The sequence below is a fragment of the Vipera ursinii genome (genome assembly GCF_947247035.1).
Source record: "Vipera ursinii genome assembly, chromosome: 7".
NCBI classification, from domain to species: domain Eukaryota; kingdom Metazoa; phylum Chordata; class Lepidosauria; order Squamata; family Viperidae; genus Vipera; species Vipera ursinii.
In genome coordinates, this window is record NC_139521.1 from 49326316 (window position 1) to 49345386 (window position 19071).

At 40.1% G+C, this 19071-nt stretch overlaps 1 protein-coding gene across 2 annotated transcripts in view; it reads right to left on the bottom strand.

Annotated features, from left to right (window-relative positions):
* Positions 1-19063, bottom strand: part of ANAPC10 (anaphase promoting complex subunit 10) — a 36342-nt gene extending 17279 nt beyond the window's left edge. Inside the window, exons 1-5 of one of the 2 annotated variants that reach the window (XR_014493064.1) lie at positions 18977-19063; positions 10398-10518; positions 9572-9662; positions 2679-2799; positions 1282-1485 (exon numbers count right to left, since the gene is read on the bottom strand). Coding sequence is in view for 1 of the 2 variants with exons in the window: in XM_083367792.1 (XP_083223918.1) it covers positions 2679-2799; positions 9572-9662; positions 10398-10512 (327 nt within the window). In the remaining variant the exon portion in view is untranslated. The remainder of the gene's footprint in view (positions 1-1281; positions 1486-2678; positions 2800-9571; positions 9663-10397; positions 10519-18976) is intronic. The other variant, XM_083367792.1, reaches the window with a different exon arrangement.
* Between the last annotated feature and the right edge of the window lie 8 nt (positions 19064-19071).

Consider the following 19071-nt stretch of genomic DNA (forward strand, 5'->3'; position numbering starts at 1 on the left):
TTGGGGGCCATTAAGCTGACTTTGTAATAATGCCGCTTGGGGGGGGGCAAAAGCCCTAATAAGCAGGCATATACATAGAATGAAGGCTATTGCTAAGCACATTTGATTTGTGCTTAGATTGTAAGCCGCCCTGAGTCTTTGGAGAAGGGCGGGATATAAATGGGATTAAAATAAAATAAAAAATAACTGTAATTGCCAAAAGTTAGTGATATAGTTCAAATATTTTTTCAAGATTTTTTCTTGAATGTTTGAAAAGGAAAAGGAAATAACTCCATTAATATTAAGAAGACATGTACTGTAAAAAGAAACAAAAGTCAAAGTATTACCATGTTTTTAATTAATCCCTAAAAAGAAATTTTGTTGCACTTAACAGAAGTTAATACAGCTAATCAGCAAACAGAAGATAATAAAAACACAGGAGAATAAACTTTAGCAGATTTCGGGTATATGCCTCATATCAAGTACTACCAAGGAAGATCTAGGAATCTTCTGATGATATTACAGATAAATCATTTTGCCAAGTGACCCCAGCACAAACAATAACTAACAATCTGAATTATGCTTAGAGAAAATAAACCAAATTTAAATACTATTTTTTGTTTATTGTAATATGTAATTATTTATTGTATGTAATATGTAATATTGTTATTGTTTGTTTCTAATTGCCATGGTTAAGATTAACTATAGCTTACATTGGGTAACAGACTAAAATGTAATTAATCTGAAATAGAAGTTTTGAATCTTCCTGTGCTGTATGAGAAGATGAGAAAAGAGAGATCAATATAGAATGATGATAAAATCCAAGATATTCAGGCTTATTTTCATAACGTTAAATATTTTGGAATGTTAACCTTCTTTATTGAATTGGATTGTCTGTTCTTTTATGAAAAGGGGGAACTGAAATACAAGATGTTTCACTTTTAATTAAGTATGCAGAGTGAAAGAATGAGAACTAGAACAGAGCTGAAATCCTATGCATATTTTTTTTTCTTGATAGGTTGGACTGGGCAATATTATTCATAAAAATATGCATTTTCATTTACCTTGCTCTTTCTTCATGTTAGATAAATATAAAGAAAGTGAAAACCTATACAACAAAATGATCATCAGAAACTCTTAAGAAGACTCTTGTGATTACATAGACACATCCATTCAGTTTTCTTGACAGCTAGTGATTTTATCAGACCCAACATTGATTATTTGGGGGGGGGGGAGAGAGGGAATCAATCAAGATCAACCAGGTACTACCTTTTAATATGACAGTTCCAGTTCATAAATTACTGTTTCACAAGTGCTGTGATCTAGTAGTCTAGTCTCCTGTTTTAGGCAGGAAGTTGAAATAGAAGACCTCCAAGGTTCCTTCCAGTCATATGATTCTATGATTCTACTCCTATTAATTTGTTGTTAAAATGCAAGTTGTAGAGAGCATCAAAAATAATAGTACTTGTAAGATGTTTTCTCATAAGATGTAAGACTTCACATAGACTGAAATCAATTGAAAACAAGTATAGAAGCAATAAAAATCTGGTAGCACTTGAAAAAATAAACAGGATTTGACATATCTATGAAAGTTCATCTACTAAAATATAAACATTTTACATGCATGCATAAACAGCAGTGTTTAGAATACATTTTTTCAGATTTGTTCCCATTCCAACCTAATTGCTTAGCTTCTTTAACTAGATACGCTTATAGATAGAATGATGCTGGGACATGAAACCAAAGTAAAGAATTTAAAACCAAGAGTGACATCTAGTGGACACTGAATGATAAGAAAAAAATCAACAGAATTTTACGAAACATTTTTCTGATTTTATTTTAAGGTTTAAAGCAATCCTTTCAGAGATAGAACAAACACATTATTTTCCCTGACCCCTCCCTTTCAATTGAAAAATGTGCCCTTTACCCTTCTATTTTTTGGCGTGGTTTTCTAATATGTTGCAATTTTTATTTTGTTTATTTTTTAATTTTTTCTAGTTTAGTTATTGGAGAATCCAATCAGAAATGACATGCTCAACAGATAGAAGTTCAATTAGCTTAAGCAATTAAAATCTTTGACAGCAGTCAAAACCTTTTCATAGATTCAAAATAGTTATTGGTATACCACTAGTTTATGCCAATTATGAAGACATCACCAAAGTTCAGTACCCAAGTGCATGAGTGCAAATATCAGGCATCTATAAATAGCATCCTGAGACATTTTTCTCAAAATACAGCTTGAAATTGCAGCCTGTTCTGATACTAGGAGTTTCTGCAAAATAATTTATGATATGGTATGGCTATCAGCAGCTTAAAGATAAACAGAAAATTTGCTTGATTTAAACACAAGATCTTTTTATCTGTCTGCCTCCCTCCATGTCCAGTTAGCTTCTCAACCATTAGTTCTCTAAAACAGTATAAAAATGTAACACACATAGATGCAACAAGGGTATCCCTTTTTCCTGCTAACAAAGCCATTTCTTATATCTCCTAAAACTGCTATGCCATTCAAGCAACTTTCTGAAGCAGGATTTGCAGGATCTGATGGAGTTTTCCTGCTTTCCAAAAATCAGCTCAATTACCTGGACTGTATCCACTTAATTTTTTTACTTTCTAAATTTGCATTGTGAATATACAAGCACAGGATGTATTTTGGAAGGACTTATCTGTAAAAATTTTAAGGTATAAAGCATACGAACCCGAATTTCCTGAAGATTGTGAAAGTTGTTTCCTACTCTTACAGAGATTTTGCTTGGAGTGTAACTTTCATCAGATTTATAATCTGCATAAATGCATAATGTCTTCACAGTAGTTTTTCTTCTGGAATTAAACAATTGCAAAATCAAGATTAGATGAAATTCTAAGCAATTTTATTTATTTCATTATTCAAGATTTATAACATTAACCAAATATTTTTAATTTGAAGTTTTTAAAAATATAATTTAGAGTTATTCATATCTTTCAACTTTTATTTCATTCTGAAGAAATGTGTCAATAGTAAGCTGAACCTTTTTTGCATATCAAAAGTGGATGGAGTAAAAATACAATATTAAATTAAAACAGTGAAAAAATAATTTGTACTGAAATACCTGAGATTTTGTTCACATGAATTAAATTTAAAATATTAAAATACATATCTACATTATAATTATAAAAGCAAATGATAAATTATACTTCTTTTCAAAAGTTAGTATTTTTTTACAGCAATGATCACACAAAACAAGGCACATTTTCTGTTTTTATTTTTCAAGACTGATGAATATGTACAGTATTTCCCCACATATTCAGCTGTAACGCTGACCCACTTACCCATGAGGCAATGGAATAATCTTAATTTTAAAATATTTAAATCTGTTTTGTGGGCAATTAAACTATATTTCTCGTAATATTATTTTGAACCAATTCAATTTTCAGGAGGCTTCTTCTACATTTTCACAGAATTAAAAAAAATTAATTTTTTTTATTACATTTATTAACTTTATTTTAAAAAAGCCTCAGGACACTTCTAGGCTAAACAGTATATTTAACTAAAATATATTGAAATCTCACTTAACTGAAAGACTTAGTGAAGAGGTGTCTCTTATTCATAAAAGTCCAACAAACTGAAAAGAATATTATCCTGGTGATATAGCTAAAGGAAATATTATTTGTGTGACACAGGTAATTCTCAACTTACAACCATTTGTTTAGTGACCATTCAAAGTTACAATGGCACTGAAAAAAGTGACATATGACCCAGTTGTAAAATTTATAACCGTTGTACCCTCCTGTCGGGAGCTAAACTACCCAAACCCAAGCTCTATTCAATGACTCCTAGAGAGCTCGAGGCGCTGCAGAAGTTCATTGAAAAGAATTTAGCTAGTCCTGTGTAAATCCGGGAGAAGATGGGTCTCTACGCCTGTGTGTGGATTATAGGTCTCTAAACACTGTTTGTGAGAACGCCTATCCCTTGCCATTAATGAAGGACATGCTGGCTCACCTTTCCAAGGGTAAAATATTCTCCAAACTGGATTTAAGAGAAGCATACTACCGAGTTAGAATAAAGGAAGGGGATGAGTGGAAAATGGCATTTAATTGCCCTTTGGGGTGCTTCCAGTTCCAAGTCTTGCCTTTGAGAGTACAAGGGGTGCTCACAGTGTCCATGCAGCTGATAAATAAGGTTCTCCAGGAGCACATGTACAAGGGGGTTCTGGTGTATTTGGATGACATCCTAATATTCACCGAGACGGAGGAGTATATCAAATTGGTCAGAGCAGTTTTAAACAAGCTACATGCAGCATTCCTCTACGCCAAGCTATCAAAGTGCGAGTTCCACAAGGAAAACATTGACTACTTCGGTTACCGGATTTCCCACCAGGGGATAGAAATGGACCCAGAGAAGGTATGTGCAGTGTTGGAGTGGGCGCCGCCTCGCACATGGAAGCAATTGCAAAGCTTCCTTGGGTTCACGAATTTCTACAGACAGTTTATTCCCTATTTTGCCCAAATTGCCCTCCCCATCATAAATCTACTAAAAACAAAAGGGTGGAAAACCAAAACCCAGTCAGCAGTTGAAATGGACTATGGAGTGCCAAGCAACTTTTTTCGGCTGAGCCGGTGTTAAAATACCCAGACCCAGAGAATCCATTTGTCATTCAGGCAGACGCTAGCGATGTTGCGGTGGGGGGGCGGTGCTGCTCCAAGAAAATCAGGAGGGGAAATTGCAACCTTATGTGTACACATCCAAAAAGCTCACTGAAACAGGACAGAGGAGGGCAGTGTGGGAAAAGGAGGTGTATGTGCAATGGGCTCTGCTCACGTGGAGACATTTTCTGGAGGGGAGTAAAATCCCCTTTCAGGTGTGGACCTATCACAAGAAACCTGAAGCACTAAAAACCCCAAGGAAATTGTCCCCAAAACAAGCCCGGTGGTCCCAGCATTTCCACCAGTTTGATTTCTCAATTAAGTACATCTCTGGGGGAAATAACTTTTAGCTGATGCCTTGTTGCGGATGCCACAATACAATAGCTTAAGTCCGAAGTAATCAAACTCTGATGACCCCAAAACAATTAGCGGCTCCTGTAACCATAAAAGCTCAGGCAAAAAAAAATGAGGCCGGGGAGCAATGACGTAGAGGCTCCGACCACCAGAAAGGAAAACCTTAGGAAAAACCCACCTTTTAACAGCAAATCAGGGATCGAGTTTACAATAGCATTAGAAACTGACAAATGGTTCCTTAATCATAAGAACCTTTGCTCAATGAGGGACAAACTGCCCTGGGTAGGAGAAATGTTATACATGCCAAAACCCTAGAGAGTAAAAATTATGCAACTCTGCCACGACTCAAAAATGGCAGGGAATTTTGGGTTCGTGAAAACTCTCCATTTGACCAAAAGGCCATGCTGGTGGCCATCTATAAAAAAGGACATTGAAAGCTATGTGGCAAGCTGCCCCGTCTGCGCAGCGGCAAAGCGGAGAAAAGGAAAAACAAGAGGATTATTACAAGCGGTGGCCAGCCCTACAGCACCCTGGGGAGAGATCTCTATGGATTTTATAGTAGAATTGCCACTGTCATTTGGGTTGTGATGGACCTATTCTCCAAACAGGTCTACTTCATACCCTGCCAGAAGATTCCCACTGCTAAAGCCTTAGCCAGATTGGTTGTATTACATATATATCAGCTAGCTGCATGGGGCTCCACAATGCATTATATCAGACAGGGTAGTCCAGTTCACCTCAGAGTTCTGGAGAGCTTTTTTGGACTTACTTGGTACCAGTCAAGGACTGTCATCTAGTCATCATCTGCTTTGGTGTATCCTTTATGGGGTGTAAAAGGTATACCTCGGGGCCATCTGCCTTATCTCAGCGCGCAGGGAGGAACTGGAGAAGACCTAACAACTTTGAGAGGTGCCTGATCGGTTGCTTTCCCACAGCTCAATGTCACCTGTGGATTGGCCTGTTTGAACCAACTGGATGGACAGCTGGGGTTGGGTTATGGTTTTGCGGGTTTAACCTATTGATTTGGGCAGGAAGTCCTCAGATCCTGCCTAGCTTTCCTGCTTTCTGTACCTGCCAATAAAAGTTCCTTTTGAAATGATGCCAATTTCAAGAGTTCTGCTTTCTTGGTAGAGAAATGGAGGCAGGTCCTTACACAGGGAAATGTTCAATCTTTGGAGTTTTCTTTTTATATCATAATTTTCCTGCCTTGGTGTGTGTGTGTTTTACTGCTCCTTTACTGCTCTATGATATACCGTATCTATATAGTATTAAAACTGGTTCCTGCAACTTTTAACTGGGTGGGTGAAAGGGTGCACCCTAGGGCAAAACTTGTTGAACCAAGGTACCTCAAATGCGTAATGCATCCAAAATACCCATGACTCCCGTGGAACTTAAATTTGGCAAATTTTATAATACATTTTATTATATAAACATTATCATAAAAAAGTTTATGACAGAATACAAAATGTTATAAAACATTCCTATGCTGATATTTGATTGTGCTACAAATCTCTGAATGTATCCCAACTTTCCCAGTGAAGGCAGTGCATTAGAAAATTTGTCACTGTTGAAGGCTTTGAGGAATCTGAGGAAATATTTCTGAAAAGATGACCCAACAGGACACAGGTTGTCTAGTATACTACTAAAACTCTCATTCCTCTAACTTTTAACAGGGAAAAATGATGCATCGTAGGACAACAGCTTTTGAATTAAGGTGTCTCAAAAGGGCTAGTAAACTGGGGCCCATGACTCCTGTGGAACTGAAATTTAGCAAATTTTATAAAACATTTATTTTATTTATTTATTTATTTATTTATTTATTTATTTGTTTGTTTTTATAAACCGCCCTTCTCCCGAGGGACTTGGGGCGGTGTACAGAGTAAGGTAGGTATACAGATTGAAACAATACTGAAAAACATAAAACTTATTATAAAACTTATTATAAAATAGTTCATGATATAGTATAAAATGTCATTAAACATTTCTTATGCTACTGTTTGCTAATGAGAGAGTTTGGTCTAGTGGTTAAGGCACCAGGGAGACTGTGTCCCACCTTAGCCATGAAAATTGACTGGCTAACTTTGGGCCAGTTATTCTCTCTCAGCCCAACTTACCTTACGGGGTTATTGCGGGCAAAATACAGTAGGAGGAAAATAGAAAATAAATATGTTTGCTGCCTTGAGTTGTTCGTAAAAAAAAGTAATGTTTATAATGCTTATAAATATTTTTATTTTTATAAAAAAATAATAAAAATGAAAATAAATGAAATTTTTGACTATGCTATATAGTTCAACATGGACTATTTTCTAGGGAGATACTTCTCTGAATGCATTCCAACATTTCCAGTGAGTGCAGGAACATTAGAAGTTCTTTCATTGAAAGCAATGAGGAATCTAGTAGAGAAATACCATATATACTTGAGTATAAGCCGACTCGAGTATAAGCCGAGACCCCCAATTTCACCCCCAAAAACTGGAAAAAGTTATTGACTTGAGTATAAGCCGATCCGCCGTTCTGCAAGCCTCTGCCGCCAGCAGAGGCTCGATCCGCCATTTTGCAAGCCTGAATACACAGGAATACCCTGTGTGGCCGCGGCTCTCGGGGAAGCCCTGGCTGTCCGCTTCCTCGCTCCACGCTGCCATTCGGGGCCCGCGCGTTCCCCGGGCAAATCGCGGCGCCCAGCAGGCGAGGAAACACGCCCGCTCCAGTCGCCCCCCCTTCCCTCAGGAGACGCGAAGCAAGTGACCGCCCGGAGCTTACCGAGGACTTGCGCGCGGCCGAGGCTTCGGTGCTTCCAGGATCGCGCGCACCTCTCCCAAGCCTCCGCCGTCCGGAGACCTGCCTGCCTGCTTCTTTCCGCTGCGGAAAGAAGCAGGCAGGCAGGGCGCGGAGGAACGGAGACCTGCCGACGTTTGGGGAGGTTTGGGCGCCTCCCCAAACGTCGGCAGGTCTCCGTTCCTCCTGCCGACGTTTGGGGAGGTTTGGGCGCCTCCCCAAACCTCCCCAGGTCTCCGTTCCTCCGCACAGACCTGCCGTTTGGGGAGGTTTGGGCGCCTCCCCAAACCTCCCCAAACGTCGGCAGGTCTCCATTCTTCCTGCCGACGTTTGGGGAGGTTTGGGCACCTCCCCAAACCTCCCCAGGTCTCCGTTCCTCCGCGCAGACCTGCTGACGTTTGGGGAGGTTTGGGCACCTCCCCAAACGTCGGCAGGTCTCCGTTCCTCCTGCCGACGTTTGGGGAGGTTTGGGCGCCTCCCCAAACCTCCCCAGGTCTCCGTTGCTCCGCGCAGACCTGCCGACGTTTGGGGAGGTTTGGGCGCCTCCCCAAACCTCCCCAGGTCTCCGTTCCTCCGCGCAGACCTGCCGACGTTTGGGGAGGTTTGGGCGCCTCCCCAAACCTCCCCAAACGTCGGCAGGTCTCCGTTCTTCCTGCCGACGTTTGGGGAGGTTTGGGGAGGCGCCCAAACCTCCCCAAACGTCGGCAGGTCTGCGCGGAGGAACGGAGACCTGGGGAGGTTTGGGGAGGCGCCCAAACCTCCCCAAACGTCGGCAGGAGGAACGGAGACCTGCCGACGTTTGGGGAGGTTTGGGGAGGCGCCCAAACCTCCCCAAACGTCGGCAGGTCTGCGCGGAGGAACGGAGACCTGGGGAGGTTTGGGGAGGCGCCCAAACCTCCCCAAACGTCGGCAGGAAGAACGGAGACCTGCCAACGTTTGGGGAGGTTTGGGGAGGCGCCCAAACCTCCCCAAACATCGGCAGGTCTGCGCGGAGGAACGGAGACCTGGGGAGGTTTGGGGAGGCGCCCAAACCTCCCCAAACATCGGCAGGAGGAACGGAGACCTGCCGACGTTTGGGGAGGTTTGGGGAGGCGCCCAAACCTCCCCAAACGTCGGCAGGTCTGCGCGGAGGAACGGAGACCTGGGGAGGTTTGGGGAGGCGCCCAAACCTCCCCAAACGTCGGCAGGAGGAACGGAGACCTGCCGACGTTTGGGGAGGTTTGGGGAGGCGCCCAAACCTCCCCAAACGTCGGCAGGTCTGCGCGGAGGAACGGAGACCTGGGGAGGTTTGGGGAGGCGCCCAAACCTCCCCAAACGTCGGCAGGAAGAACGGAGACCTGCCAACGTTTGGGGAGGTTTGGGGAGGCGCCCAAACCTCCCCAAACGTCGGCAGGTCTGCGCGGAGGAACGGAGACCTGGGGAGGTTTGGGGAGGCGCCCAAACCTCCCCAAACGTCGGCAGGAGGAACGGAGACCTGCCGACGTTCGGGGAGGTTTGGGGAGGTGCGCGCGCACCTCCCCAAACCTCCCCAAACTTCGGCAGGTCTCGGACGGCGGTGGCTTGGGAGAGGTGCGCGCGATCCCGGAAGCACCAAAGCCTCGGCCGCGCACAAGTCCTTGGTAGGTTTTTTGTTGACTGGAGTATAAGCCGAAGTGGAATTTTTCAGCCCAAAAAGTGGGTTGAAAAATTCGGCTTATACTCAAGTATATACGGTATTTCTGAAATGATGACCCAATGGGTCATGGATTAGTGTGTGTGTGTGTGTAAATTGCATAAGAGATTTTTCTTTAAAAAATAGTAAATGCATAATGAAAAATATTGGAGCATAAATATTCACTACCTGAACTGGATGTTGACCAAATGAGGCTGTGATCCATCAGATTGCCAGTATGTTTCTAGATTATCATCTCGTAACTGATCCACCCCAAATCCTATTTTGAATATACAGAAGCAGAGACTTCAGTATAGCGTTCTTATGCAATCAATGTAACAAAACTAACTGTTATATAATCTATCCTACGATGCATAGAACCTGTTACATTTGGAAGCATAGAAAAATACTAGAACATTGAGAGCATCTATCTACCAGTACCTATATGCTACTAAAATTCTTATGTCTGTGACCTTTAACTGGGTGGAATGGTGGATCATATGGTGAAATTTACAACCAAGATATATCAAATCGGCTAACTAAAGAATAAGTCTAAAATGCAGGGCGCATGATCCACATGGAACTGAAATTTGGCCAATTTAAACATTAAACATTTATAAACCATTTCCTATGGTCAACTCCTGGTGTTTGACTATCTTATGCACTTCAACATGAGCTGCTTTCAAGGCAGATACATCTCTGAATATCTCCTTAAATTTTTAAAAAAATTTCTAGTACATTAGAAGCTCTTGTCATTGTTTTAAGGCATTGAAGAATCTGGTCTCTGAAATGATGACCCAAGGACCATGGGTTGTCTAATGGTAATCTAAAAAGCTCTTGCTAGTGAAAAGGAGTAGCACACATTCTATATTCCTGAATCATTTTCTTGGACACCAAATGCCTAAAACACTTAAGTTTGATTGTCATATTGATTTTAAATTAAATTCAAAAGTTACTTTCTACTTTTTAAGGGAGTTTCTGGCCTCTTTATAAACAAGATGCTGCTGCAGTTTACCTGGTTTACAAGATGAAAGAGACCAAACAGCTTGTGAACCTATTTCTCGAACAGTTCCTGTCCTTTCCAGCTGTTTTGGATCTGCACCAGGCGGAGTCTTGTTAGCAGTGGTCATTTTTCACTAGGAAAAAAAATTAAAAGTATATTTAAAATATTCCACATTCATGACAAAAGGAACAGTAATGAAAATGTTGAAAAGGTCTGCCACAAATGTAGAAATCTTTGGTTGAAATATTTTAGGTAACCTTCCTCCTCCCTCATTTTTTCCAGTGTTTGTCATTTTATGGACCTCATGGCTCATAATTGCTGCAGACTAAGAATAGCAACATATTTTTTGGGTTAATAAAAACAAGACCAAGAGTATGTTTAGGAATTTTTAATTTAAAACAAAATACAAGAGTGGAAAAAAAGGATTGAGGTTAATCATGCTTATAATAAATTCTTGCACAAGCTTACCAAGAAAAATGCCTACCAATCCATTAAACAGAGCTGGATATGGCTGTACTATTGGCTTATCTATAGTCCTCTTTACCCCCAAATTATTACTTTGGGGATTTTACTGCAGATTAAATATCCCACATAATAACCAATGAGGGAAAGAATCATCTAAATTCTATCCTTTACCCAAACACCTTGAATTTACTTTTCCCTTCTTCTACCACAATATCATAAAACAATTTGTCAATGTCTAAACCAGCGTTTCCCAACCTTAGGAACTTGAAGATGCGTGGACTTCAACTCCCAGAATTCCCCAGCCAGCATAGCTGGCTGGGGAATTCTGGGAGTTGAAGTCCACGCATCTTCAAGTTCCTAAGGTTGGGAAACGCTGGTCTAAACTACCCCTCCGAACCTCTGGACATGCATACAGGAGACCATAAAGTACAGGTAGGAAAGGACAAGAGTCCTGCTTATCATTCGATCAGACAATGTTAGAGTTCAACTAATATTTTTTACTAAAACCAACATTCAGTTTGAGCAACACAAAAGTTGTGGTAGAATCAGTGATCCATCATATGAGATTATAAACTAATCAGGATTACTCCTCAAAATCTTTTTATGGAAAAATTAAGGGATATTTCAGAACAAGTGGACTACAGACTATGCATAAGGATTGAAACTGGCAAGGTGAGAACTAGTGATTTTCAATTCAAGCAGAACCATGCAAACACAGAACAAATACATCCAACGTTCAAGGGCAGAAAAAGGATACGCTAAAGACTAAAAGCCTAGGATTTAAACACTAGGTTTGAGATATGCATACAGTTTGAGTGCTAAGTTCTAGGCTGATCTTTTGCATTTCTATTACTTCCTTCTTGTCTGCAGTAAGCAATTTTGGAATGCAGGTTTGAGTTTCTGGAGTCATTGTTGCCATAGCTAAATGGCTTACCGTAAATATTCTTCGTCACCCTCAGCCATTCATTCATGCCTAACCCTCAGCCACTCTGGCTCAGCACTCTTCATGCCCCTCTGTCTCACACCACCTCCTTCAGATCTGCCATGATCATCCCAGTGTCATCTTTTTAAGTGTCCAGTCAGAGGATACTAGGGTGGCCCCTTCTCCTTTTTCCACTGATCTTTCCTAGCAATGATTGACTTTTCGGATGAGTCAGCTCTCATGACATGACCAAAGTCTGACAGCCTCTGTTTAGCGATCTTGGCTTCAAGTGATATTTTGGGTGAGGTTCAGTCTAGGACAGACATGTCAAACTCGTGATGTCGCGCGACGTATCGGAACTTTTCCCCCATTGCCGGCAATGGGGTGGGCACGATTTCTTCATGACGTGTCTGGCCCACGGGCCGGCAGTTTGACACCCCTAGTCTAGGACTTCTTATTTTTGCAGTCCATGGGATGCATAATAGTCGCCTCTAATACTTCTTTGGGCTGCAGCACTGCTTTGGGTGGGGGGGGGCAGTTTAATATTAAGACTGCAATAATACACATATTTAACAAAATAATCTTATTCTGAGTGCTCACTGTGGCCTTCAAGTTCCTACCAGAGTAGAAATGGAATATATATCAAATAATAAGTATAAATGATGCTCTGGAAATTAGCAAGCCACAAGACCTCAGAAATCAAACAGATGCAAATTAAAAAATATATTTGTTTTTCCTTTCTATTTCAAATGCCCCCAAAATACAAACAGTTCCATAAATCAGTCTCTCAAAGAACCTGGACTCCACTAAGACGGAAACAAACATCTCACTTTTCCCAGAACATATAGGAGAATATATACATACTGTATATTTAGAACACACACACACACATATATATATAGGAGGGAGGGAGAAAGAAAGAAAGAAAGAAAGAAAGAAAGAAAGAAAGAAAGAAAGAAAGAAAGAAAGAGAGAGAGAGAGAGGAGAGAGAGAGAGAGAGAGAGAGAGAGAGAGAGAGAGAGAGAGAGAGAGTGAGAGAGAGAGAGAGAGAGAGAGAGAGGGAGGGAGAGGTCCTGGTATTACATTTATCAGGAAGAGTAAATTGAATAATACTAATTGTGAATATTTTTTACTATTAAAACTATAAAATATCAATGATATCTAATTGGGACTGTATATAATAATACTTCCTCAACTCGGAATTTTTTAAAAATGCAAATTATTAGAAACATGTAATGAAGATTGTTTTATTTTCTCTTCTAAGCTGAAATGTTTCAGAAGTTGCTCAAAACCTACTTACTGCTGAGATGTTCCTTTTGCCTCACTGGCACACACTTGACTAGTTGCTCTCCTCCTCTTTCTCTTATCTTTCTCCCCATCCCTTTTTGATCATTGGGGCAGTAAATTGTAACATAACTAGATTACTTCTATATATCATTAGTGTGAGAGAAATCTCATTAGTTGAGAAGCATCAATGTAGAAGAACATAAAATAGGACCTAGAACAGGAGATGTGACTTAATATTTTCCCATAGATAAAACTCGACAATGGGACTGTCTCTTAGCTCAAAGCCATTACAAGGCTAAAATGAATAATAGGCATAGTTCCATCCAGAAATCCATGAAAAAACAGAATTATCAAAAATGCCTATTTTTCTTATATAATTGATGATTCAACCGATTTATTTTATACTTGAAAATAATCAGTGATGAATTTGAGTATAACTAAAAGTTATAAAGGAGTCATCTGTACATTAAACATCACAAGACAATTTTTGCTGAAACCATAGCACATTATATTTTTGCTGATATTCATCTTTAATGTAAAAATAAAGTAAAATTATTCTTTGGAGTTAACTGTATTAATAATAAAAATTAACAGAAATGATTTATAAGATAATTACACAATGGGGAAAAAATCAGAAAGACCTTTAAAGTGTATTAATTACAGTTACTGGAGTGATTTCAAATATATTAATAGCAAGAACAGTTTCCAGTGCATTAGATCTTGTTTCCAAACTGTTTTTATATTATTTAAAATGTCAAGAATCTGTGGTTCGTGGCCATGTGTTCATTTTCTTTTAGAAAGCCATTCTCCATTTTAATAACATGGTCCTTTATTATTAAACAACGGAATCTTCCCATGACATTAATGAGAAAGTTTCCCTAGCCACAGGATTAGAAAACAAATATTTAGGAAGTCATAATCAGATCGTGACTTAACTGTATTACAGAAATAATACAGGTATTTGTAATTAGATTTCTGTATATGTAGATTATTGTTTACAAATTTGCTACATTCTGATTTATTTATACCTTCCAAAAATAATCTTTTTATAAGTAAAAAATGAGTTACCAAATAAAGCCACTATGATAGCAGATGAAATACTGTATATCAAAGACAGCCTTAAAGAGAAAGTTGTCCATAGATGAAGGGACAGAACTAAGCTTGATTTGGTATTCTAAAGATTTGGAGCCTTTGCTAGAATACCTTGTTCCTACTATAATCCAATATTATTGATCTTAACTAAGAGCCCCAAGGAAGTTCTTCTTAGTGCAGGATCCAAATGTTACAAATGAAGTCCTTTAAGAAATGCTATTAAGCGATTTAAAGGTTCATAGCAGCATGGAATTGTTTCCCCAAAATGCAGATAGTCCTCAATTTACAACTTCAATTGAGCCCAATATTTATGTTGCTAAGTGAGAAATTTATTGTGTTTTGCTCAAATTCACAACTTTTCTTGCCACATTTGTTAAGCAAATCATTGCAGTTGTTAAATTAGTAACGTGGCTGTTAAGTAAATCTGGCTTCCCCATTCACTTTGCTTGTCAGAAGTTTGTAAAAAGTGATCATATGACTCTGGGATACTGCAACTGTCATAAATGTGAGTCAGTTGTCAAGCATCTGAACATAAATCACATGACCATGGGGACACTGCAATGGTCATAACTGTGAAAAAGGGTTGTAAGTCACTATTTTCAGTGCCACTGTAACCTCAAACGGTCACTAGGTGAACTGTTTTAAGTTGAGGACTATTTGCATGCTTGTAACCATATGCAACTGACACAAAACTGCAATAATTTCAGATTTGCTAGTTACATTAGCATCTGGACAGCTACATTTACATCAGCAGAAGCTACCAGGCCACCATCAGGGACAACCATTATGTAAACACTAGAGAAATCTGTTTTGGAACAGTAGAGCATAGCACAGACCCAATTACTCTAGAAAACGTAACAAAAAAGGCAACATTGTATCTTATAATTTATTATTGTAACTATGATTTATGATCTATGACTTATCACTTTGTTATTTGTATGTAGGATGGGAACTTATGCACCAGAGACAAATTCCTTGTGTGTACAATCATCAGAATCTATTCTGTTCTGTTCTGTTCTGTTCTATTCTATTCTATTCTATTCTATTCTATTCTATTCTATTCTATTCTATTCTATTCTATTCTATTCTATTCTATTCTATTCTATTCTATTCTATTCTATTCTATTCTATTCTATTCTATTCTATTCTATTCTATTCTATTCTATTCTATTCTACTCTATTCATGCCTATTCTTCCCTGAAAATAAAGAAACAGTATTATTGTGTACTTAGTTCTACAGAGAAAATACCATCTCTTCTGACAATTGTACAGTACAACATTATTTAAATCAGCCGCCTTCCAGAGAGCTATTTCTCCTGGATTAAGTTTCTGCAATTCTTACCTACTTTAGAACTGAACCCAACTATTTGTTCAAGAGGTCCACAGTCTTTTTGTAAAACTGCAGGGAGACGAGAATTTGAGGACAATAATGTCCAAACTCTAGATCAGACATGTCAAACACAAGGCCCGGGGGCCGGATCCGGCCCACGAAGTGGTTTCATGCGGCCCGCGAAGCCATCCTGGAAACAGTGAGGGAATGGCCCCCACTGCCTTGGCCCTGGCCCAGAGACCCCCCTTCTGCCAGAGACCCTCAGATCTGTCCCACTCCTGCCCAGGCCCCCATAGGCACCCTTGATGCAAACGATGTAGAGCTGGCCATGCCCACCCAGTAGGCCGTACGCACTTTAGCCACGCCTACCCAGTAGGCCACACCCACCCAGGCCACGCCCACCTGGCCCCCTGAGGGCAACCGCAATACTGATGCGGCCCTCAATGAAATTGAGTTTGATACCCCTGCTCTAGATAGTGTCTCCTGAAGACAGCATGTGGCAGATATATTTTATACAGTACAAAAGATAAAACTTAAAACTCTTTGGGTAAGCCAAAATAATGGGGCAGAATAGAACTAATATGCAGAATATTGCCTTTGGAAACTTTCTCAAAAGTTTAGATATAATACTGAGGCTAAAGAAGAAAAACAGGAGAATATCATGTTCAATGTTACCAAGAGTCACTACAAGGACAAATTCAGTGAACAGTTACTGAATAGCTCCACTATCCACTAAGCAGTACAAGTCATAATGATCATGAGTGTTTCAGTCTTAATCCTTGGATGGTATATTGATCTAGACCACATGTCAAACATGCGATGTCACGTGACGTCGCGCAACGTATCAGGACGATTTTGCCATTGCTGGGAATGGGGTGGGCGCGGCTTCTGCATGATGCATCCGGCCCGCGGGCTGGCAGTTTGACACCCCTGATCTAGACAGTGTTTTTAAAAAAGGTATTATCCAGAAATATAAGGTTAGACCAGCCAATAACTGTATGCATCATTTGCAAGGCTTCAGAAGTTATTCCCAGCCATCTCCACGTACATGGAAATTTTAATTTTTCCCCCAATAAAACAAATGGTTATGTAAATAACAGCAGATTTAACAGTTAAAAATAAATACTTCTACATCTTCCATGTGCTGCAGAGTACTTTCCACACTTTCCGCATCAGGTTCATAGGATACAAAGAACAATTGGAGATCCATGCTTTCTCTGAGGTCCAGAACCTGAATTTGTCCAGGGTTGGCCAAGATCTACAGAATATCCAAATTCTAATTAATGAATCTTAATGAACTTCTTTAACTGAGATGTAGATAGCCAATAAAATGCCTTGCCAAATTGTGATATCTCCAGCACAAGCTGTCAATGGCATCATAACTAATTCACTGCAGATATGATTTTGTTTACAAACTGCAGGAAAAATTGGGTCCAATAGGCTTCAGCACTCATGGTAGAAAGTTCTTTTACTATTACAAATAACTCCACTGAACAGTCTTATGTAAATGAAATGGGGGAAATTGCTATTTTGCTGCCAAAGAATAAGGCCAAAATAAAGTTTGCAATTACTTGTATTTTTAGTTATCTGTACTTTAATTAACAGTCAAATTAATAATCTCATTGCAGTCATTTGAAATTCTAGAGTGGATGGGTTTCCATAATCTGGTTGAGGATACTTTGGGATATCTAATATCTAAATTATTTCTTCTACTTAAGTGAGATTTGATCTTAAATTTGGCTTCCCTATTTCAAGCACATTTTTTATTTATTTTTTATTTATTTTATTAGATTTATATACCGCCCTTTCCCGAAGGACTCAGGGCGGTTTACAGGGCATTTTAAAATCACACCAATACAAAATACAAAGTTAAAAGACAATTAAAAGATTAAATTATCCCTGAAAATAAAACCCCAGTTAAAATTCTCAGCCTCCGAGTGGTCCTCAAGGGCAGCCCCATGTAGAGAGCGTTGCAGTAGTCTAAACGGGAGGTCACGAGCGCATGAGTGACTGTGCGTAGGGCATCTCGGTCCAGGTGGGGTCGCAACTGGTGCACCAGGCGAACCTGGGCAAAAGCTCCCCTGGTCACGGCTCCTATATGATCTTCAAAACTGAGCCGTAAGTCCAGGAGGACACCCAAGTTGCGAGCCGTATCAACAGGGGGTAACACCTCACCCCCCCCATCATTAAAGGTGGAATAGTTTGGTTAGCCCGAGATGCCGATACGCAAAGCCACTCAGTCTTGGCAGGATTGAGATGAGATGTAAGCAACAAGCCCATCTGAACCCGAGAACCACATCTCAGGAGGAGGGACTCACTCCCACCAATCTGGACAATGGTGGTCTCCCGCGGACATAAAGTCTCCCTGATAACCACCACCACTTGAGGTGTAGTATATGACAAGAGGCATAATAATCCCCATAAATCACTATCTTGAAGCATAACCATTGTTCAAACAACATTCCTGCTAAGATAATGGAAGAATTTGATTACTGAGAATGATCTGGCCCCAAGGCCCTAAACAGATACATTTATACCTCAAATTAAAATACGACCAGTTTATGACAAGAGATATTGCAGATCATGGGGCAGAAACAGTGAAAACAATACCTGTTTTCAATTAAGTTCAGATACAACCTTCTTTATTTCTTATTCTGCTTTCTTATCTTTTTTATGTCTACTTCCTTACTTGCATGGCACATTCACATTTTCTATGTTCCCTCTGTATATTTTTAAGAATATGTATAGAAGCTACTTTGACAAGCAGCAGAACGTTTCAAGATCAAAAAGAAAAGTCCATTTGCCATGACTCAACTTCCAATCAACTTTACCTGGATGACTAAGAATCCTCATAGATTGATGCATTATATATAACGCCTTATTAACGTTGCTCCCTCTGTACCCTTATAGTATTCATATGGATTTGTGCACTTTAGTAGATACCAGGTAGAAAGAAAAATGCGCACGTGTAACCAAGCTACGACAGAGGCTTCTACCCTACTCTACCTTCCTTCCTTCTCCTAATGTTGCTTGTAACTTCAGTCAAAGCATCAAGGACGGTCCGCTTAGGTGCGGCATAGCCTCCGTTCTACAACACCTTTCTCCCAAGATGGAAATGTACGCTTTTTTCTTCGCTCTAAGCTTTTAAATACTTAATGTCTTTTTTAAAAAAATACAGAAGGCCATTTCAACTTTTCTGTTTTAAGAGATCCCTATACCAGGGGTAGGCAACCTCGGCTCTTTTATGACTCATGGACTTCAACTCCCAGAATTCCTAAGCCAGCCCAGCTGGCTCAGGAATTCTGGGAGTTGAAGTCCATGAGTCATAAAAGAGCCGAGGTTGCCTACCCCTGCCCTATACCGTGTGGAACAAGACTTAACGCCTGTTAACTGCCAGCCAAGGCGAAGATTAGAGAACCAAACGTTCTCTAACGTCCAATAAGTAGCACGCGATAGAAGACTTACGCGTCCCGCTACGGTAACAGCGCTACCTACTTTTTGGCCACGCCCTTCCTCTCTCTCCCCAAGTCTCGGTTGACTGATCGTCTAGCTCCGTCTCCTCCCCGCCACCCGGTCGCTAAGTGATGATG